Source organism: Mus caroli, chromosome 8, assembly GCF_900094665.2.
Source record: "Mus caroli chromosome 8, CAROLI_EIJ_v1.1, whole genome shotgun sequence".
Lineage (NCBI taxonomy): Eukaryota > Metazoa > Chordata > Mammalia > Rodentia > Muridae > Mus > Mus caroli.
Genome location: NC_034577.1, coordinates 9,894,416 through 9,900,241, shown reverse-complemented (window position 1 = coordinate 9,900,241; position 5,826 = coordinate 9,894,416). Strand labels below are relative to the sequence as shown.

The following is a 5,826-nucleotide window of genomic DNA, read 5'->3' as shown; positions in this document are numbered from 1 at the left end:
CTTGGGAAGTTGAGGCGGGAGGATGGCCAACTTGGGCTACCAAATGAGACCCTGTCTTTAAAAAGTTAATACTTTGTCAGGAAGAGAGTGTGGCCACCCTCACCATGCAGCATGGAGTTACNGTCCCTAGAGANGGNCAGTTCCCTCCTGTCCCCTCCAATGNCCACTGGGGAGGCAGAAGCNAATGCCTCTATATCAGCACAACTTTTGATCACAGAAATCAGCTGCTAAGCCTTGGTCACCTTTGTAGGGACCTGGAGCCCTCACACTGATCTTTTGACATGCCCTCTAAGCCAGCCCAAGAAAGACGGAGAGAGATTTGGCAGGTGAAACATCTATGATGTTTCAACAGAAGGGATGTCAAGACTTTGCCTACACTAGAATCCAGATTGGGCAGGGCAGCAGGCAACCTGGGCATGTGAAAAAGGCAAGATGGAGGCTTGGGGTCCAGGAGGTCTCCCAGGCAGAGGGTCAGTCGGGTGCTAGCATCACCTCCTTGTGTCTGTCCTCATCCCAAAGACTGGGCATTGGACCTGAGCTCCAGAGATGCTCTGAACACACTTTCCCTGAGCCCATGATAATCTGAGGGGTCAAGCACTGGCCCATATTGATTCCAAAGAATGGCATCTCTCTAAGTATCGAGCTTTGAAGGCCACACTCCTTGCCCATAGTTCACAATCGTCAGACCCCATCCATCATAGAGATGTTAAAATATATAAGTTATACTAAGTTTAATTATTTTGGATGTGAAAACTTTTTTCCAAAAATGATGATTTTTTTTTCATGCCCAGGCTACTCTCCTGAGGTAGCCAGCATCCCTCAGCTCTGTTGGATACAGTGTCTCTCTGATCTGATTTTCACTATCACCTCCATGAAGATACAAAATCTGAAACAAAGCTAATTCTGGTTACTATATTNTTATTTCATCCCCCATGGCAATATCTCCTTGTTTCCCTCAGAGATTCTCTATGGTGGAAGATAATCTTGTGGTGATGAGCTTTGCTATCAACTTGTCACAACCTAAAATCACTTGGGGAATCTCAAGGAAGGGTGGTCTACGTTGGGTTGGCCTGTGGGCATGTCTGCGGGAGACTTGCTTAATTGATGTGAGACGAGCCGGCCCACTGTGGGCAGCACCATTCCCTAGGAAGGAGGCCCTGAACTGTCCAGGGATGGAGGAGTCAAGCTGAACACAATCAGCAAGCAATCATCATGGACGTATTTATCTCTTTCTGCTCTTGATTGTAGATGGGATGTGACCAGCTGCTTCACGCTGCTGTTCCTGTGCCATCCCAGCAACAGTGGACTATACCCTGAATGTGAGTGAAAATTAAGCCTTCTCACCCATATGTTGGATTCTGTCGGGNTGTTATATCACAGCAACAAAATGAAACCAGAATCCCTGAGGTGAGAATCTCAAATGAGTGTAGCTGGAGAACAGGCAGCNACTACCACTCCAGTCTGACCTTCACACTTTTCAGAGAATCAGAGATGCTACACCTTCACATAGTCTAGCTCACGAATTTCAGGATCCCCTCCTTGCCCTGGCAACATGGGAGAAGAGCCTTGTACAAAGGCCAGCATCTCTGGTATGGGCTTCATGCCATGTTACAGTAAAACCATTGCTGTGTAGATGCTTTATACACAGGGTTACCTGTGAATTCTATCCAGGCAGATAACATNTAACTCATGTATCCAAACTGCATAAATAAGCAACAAAGATAAAATGAAAGTAAATATGTTTCAAGGGCTGAGGGCTGAGAGTCCTGTGTTGCTGAAATCATTAGCGCTGTCCCTACGGTCATTTAACCTTTTGTGGGAAGTCATCACACAATTCTCCTTCTTGTTTTCAATGGTGGCATCAGGAACAACAGCTTCAACCCATGGCCTCCCATAGGGCTCTTGAGGCCACCAGCCCATCTAAAGCCACCAGCCCATCTGCCAGGAATTATGCTGGGGCCGCTGTATGTGTTAATGTCCAGGGGCAGCAGGGCTGGTCCCTCAGGCATCTGGGGAGAATGTGTTACCATCCTTCAGAGAGACTCTGGCTCGCCTCAGCTTCAGGCCCTCCCCACCTCTACTGTGTAACCTTATGTGACCCTGAACCCTTTGCCATCACCAAGTCATACCCTTCTCCTGCCTGGTCTGCCTCCAAGGGGCCCCATGATGACACTGGCCTGCGAACATGGTACAAGACAATGGCCTATCTTAGGGCCCCTAACCAGCAGCCCTCAGCCTTCTTTCTTTGCTGGATACTTTCTCAGACACTAGGCATCAGGCTGGGGTCATTTTTCCCTAGGACTACGTTTCCTTCCCCCAGCAGAAGTTTCTAGCACCACAGACTATTAGGTAAGTGATGTATCTGTCCACATAGATCACTGAACATCCTGCCCAGCCCCCCATAGGCCTTTGACTCACAATAATCCCTGGGTAGTAGCCGCCCACAGTCACATTCTCTGTCCTGGTGGTTGCAGCAAGGCCAATGGTCAGGATGAGAGTAGACACCAGCAGGAGAGAGCCCACAAACCACAGAGAGATCTTCTTCCTCCTGGCAAAGCCCTCTATGAGGAAAAGAAAGGTATTGGTGAGCTGAGGGCTAATTACCCACCTACCCACTATGCTCCAGATCAAGTCATTTGGAATCCTGTGATCTCCAGGCCGGTCTTCTACCAACACAGGGAAAACCNGGTCTAGGCTGGACTAGGCAGGTGAGCAGCCTACCCACTCCTTCCTCCTTGACGTCCTGAGCCAAGCCAGGGGTCACTGCCTGAGGATGGAGAGTGGCTTGTCTTCATCCATCTCACCTCCAAGGAGAGAAGGGTTCCACGGGGTAAAGAAGAGGCATACAGGTGTCGTAAGTGTCGGAGGCAGCTGTGCCCCAGATGCTGGGCCTCTTTTGTCAGCTGCTGGGGCTTCTGGGTGTAGAGCTACCCACCTGGCCAGAGGTTGCGTCTGTAGCCTCAGGCTGTGANACTGAGTTCTGAACATGCTACAGCCCAGCAGAGCTCGCTGGACTCNGGAACATTTNAGGGAGCTCAGGTTGGCTGCTGTCCTGCCTCCTGCCTGAGATACAAATACAATAGCCGGGCCCTGCGACCGCTTTGGAATATGAGACCCTGGAATGAAGTCACAGGTAGAGAAAATGAGAGGGAATACCACTGAGTATCCTCCAGCCGTTATCCGACAAAGCCAAGCGTCACAGAGTGCTCTTCTGGACACCTGCTCTATGCAGCCAACTCCAGGAGTTACACAGCTCTCACAGGAAAGCGCTCCACCCTCCAATGTACCCCCTTGAGCCTGACTCTACCCTGATGGTCTGGGGAGGATAGAACAGCTTTTCCATTGACCGCCACCTGCCTCCCTTAGTCACTACACACCCACACGTGAAACACAGGCTATGGCCAACGCCAAGTGAGAAGGGACATTCAACTCTGATCCAGTCAAGCATCTGACCACACTGCTGCAAACACAACTGGAGTGGAAGAAAAGTCTGGTGGCCTCCTCCTCCTCCAGAGTCCTACAAGTCAACAGTTTGAGAGTGTGCACACACATGCAAGTGTGTGTACTCATGTGTGCCTATATGTGTTCCACACAGCACAGTACCTGCATCACCAGAAGCAGCCTGCCTATCCATGTATACCTCCTTTCAAATGCCCACTGGAGCCAAGCATGGTGGAACATGCCTTTAACTTCAACACTCAGGAGGCAGAGGCAGGTGGATAGATCTCTGAGAGACAAGGTTAGCCTGGTCTACAGGGTGAGTTTCAGGACAGTCAGGGCTACACAGAGAAACCAGGCCCCCCAAAAAAACAAAGAAAATGGCCAGTNGCTTGAGAGGGTGGACCTTCACGCCCTGTTAGGTTCTCATCTGAAGATGTCACACGCCTTTGATCTCACCAGTGAAGCTTAACACGAGTCAAGGTTATGACACCCAAGGAAAGGACAGTTACAGACTCAAGACATAAATTTTAAAAGCACCACCGATGGCTTCTCACATCCCACATTTTTCAGCTGACCCGAGAAAGCCTTTTTTATCTGACCCAGCAAGGGCACATCTCCAGGAGCAAGACCCATTTCCAGAGGTCTTGCTCATCCCTCTTCAGCCTCTTCAACCAGAAGTGACAGGTTTCTCCTGAGAATCTCCTCNTAATCTCCCTCTGTCCCCACAGAGAGGTGACACTACCCATTCCTCAACACAGCAATCGCTGGATCCCAGGAGCTGGCAATGGCACCCTCTTTACCTCTGGCCTTACTGCTTCCAAGGTCCCCAAGGGTTGGTAGAAGATGGAGCTCTTTGCAAGTCCTGGCCTCCAATATTGGTTCAGTCTTCCCTTCCCCCATTCCCCACTCTTTTGCCTGAGAGGATGGTTTATGTCCAGAATCCACAGGACCCTTGTACCCACCTCAGATCACCCCATGGGCTCACTTCAATGTTGGCTGCAGAAATGTGGTCACACGTGTTNGCTCCCCCCACTCACCCCTCTGCTTTCCCTCCTCATTGCCACTCATGTCCCAGGTTCCCATCCCCCACTTGAGTTTTCATTGTGTGCAGATGCCTTCAGATCTGAGACTCACTGCCAGGTAAGATCACATTAGGTGATCTTCTACCCTCACTAGGAGCTTCTTGTTTTGGGATAAGATGAGCCATGGCACATTTAGACTTTATAAAGTGTCACATTCCACAGGGCCAGGGACAAGGAGAGTGCAGAATGCGGTATGGGAACACCACCCAGGAAAGGAGCCCCTGAGGTGTTTGGGGAGTGGCTCCAGCTGNCCCTGAGAAAGCCCTGAGGTTGGTGGGTGGTAGGTGGGTAGCCTGGGAGCTGAAGAACGGGGAGCCGGGGAGGAAACTGCAGCAGGATGAGCAGTTCCACTTTCTCCTGTGTCCACACCTCTGTGTAAATGTAAGGGAAGTGAGGCAGGCTGAATGGATGGCCCAGGCCAGTGAGATGTGACTCAGGCCAGTGAGATGTGACTCGTGCCAGTAGGAGCCAAAGACAATGCCTTGTTTTGAAAACAGCAGGAACAGGGCACAGAGCACCCTTGACAGAACATGGAAGGCCTAGAGCAGCCCCTTGCTTCTCCACGGTGCCCACAGCCCTAATAAGAGTGCACACACAGCCTCAGGAGTGAGCCAAGGAGGCTGGGGCCACCTGCAATAGCACGGGCATTGGTACCATCTGGTCATACCTCACAGTGCATGTCTGCAGAGNTACCNAGCAAGCACATGCTGGATTAGCAGGTAGTAACCAGCCCTGGAGCGGACCAGGCAGGTGCTTTCTCCCCTAAAGGATTTCACTTCCTCCATTTACCTAAGCGCATCGCACACCAACTACATACCAAACAACTACTAATGACCCAACGTGGCTGAGACCTGGATGAACATGGCTGAGACCTGGATGAACATGGCTGAGACCTGGATGAACATGGCTGAGACCTGGATGAACATGGCTGAGACCTGGATGACCCAACATGGCTGAGATCTGGATGAACCTTTCTGCTGAAACTTCTTTCACCTTGGGTGGCGCCAGCGCACAGCAGCCTGGACCACGCACATCCTCTCTGTTGCCTCACTAGCGTGACATCCTAGGCTAGTGGCACTTGGCACTGTTAAAGGGCTATGGCTTCTGGCATGCAAAGACAGTTGGCCAAAGGTCAAGCCCTTGAAATTATACTGTCACCTATTTATAGCCATTCGTCCCTTACCAGTCCTTTCCTTAGTTTGACTTTCCCCTGGAGTGTTCTGTAATAAACCCCAGAGACATGAGCGAGGTCAGGGGCCAGCGTTTCTGTCCACAGTTCCCAGGTTAAGACAGGGTCTGGAAA

At 50.8% G+C, this 5,826-nt stretch overlaps 1 protein-coding gene across 1 annotated transcript in view; it reads right to left on the bottom strand.

Annotated features, from left to right (window-relative positions):
* The window catches only part of Tmem255b (transmembrane protein 255B), a 23,062-nt gene extending 17,613 nt beyond the window's left edge, over nucleotides 1-5,449 (bottom strand). Inside the window, exons 1-2 of the mRNA XM_021170170.1 lie at nucleotides 5,359-5,449; nucleotides 2,419-2,561 (exon numbers count right to left, since the gene is read on the bottom strand). Coding sequence (XP_021025829.1) covers nucleotides 2,419-2,561; nucleotides 5,359-5,449 — 234 coding nt within the window. The remainder of the gene's footprint in view (nucleotides 1-2,418; nucleotides 2,562-5,358) is intronic.
* Nucleotides 5,450-5,826: the final 377 nt, after the last annotated feature.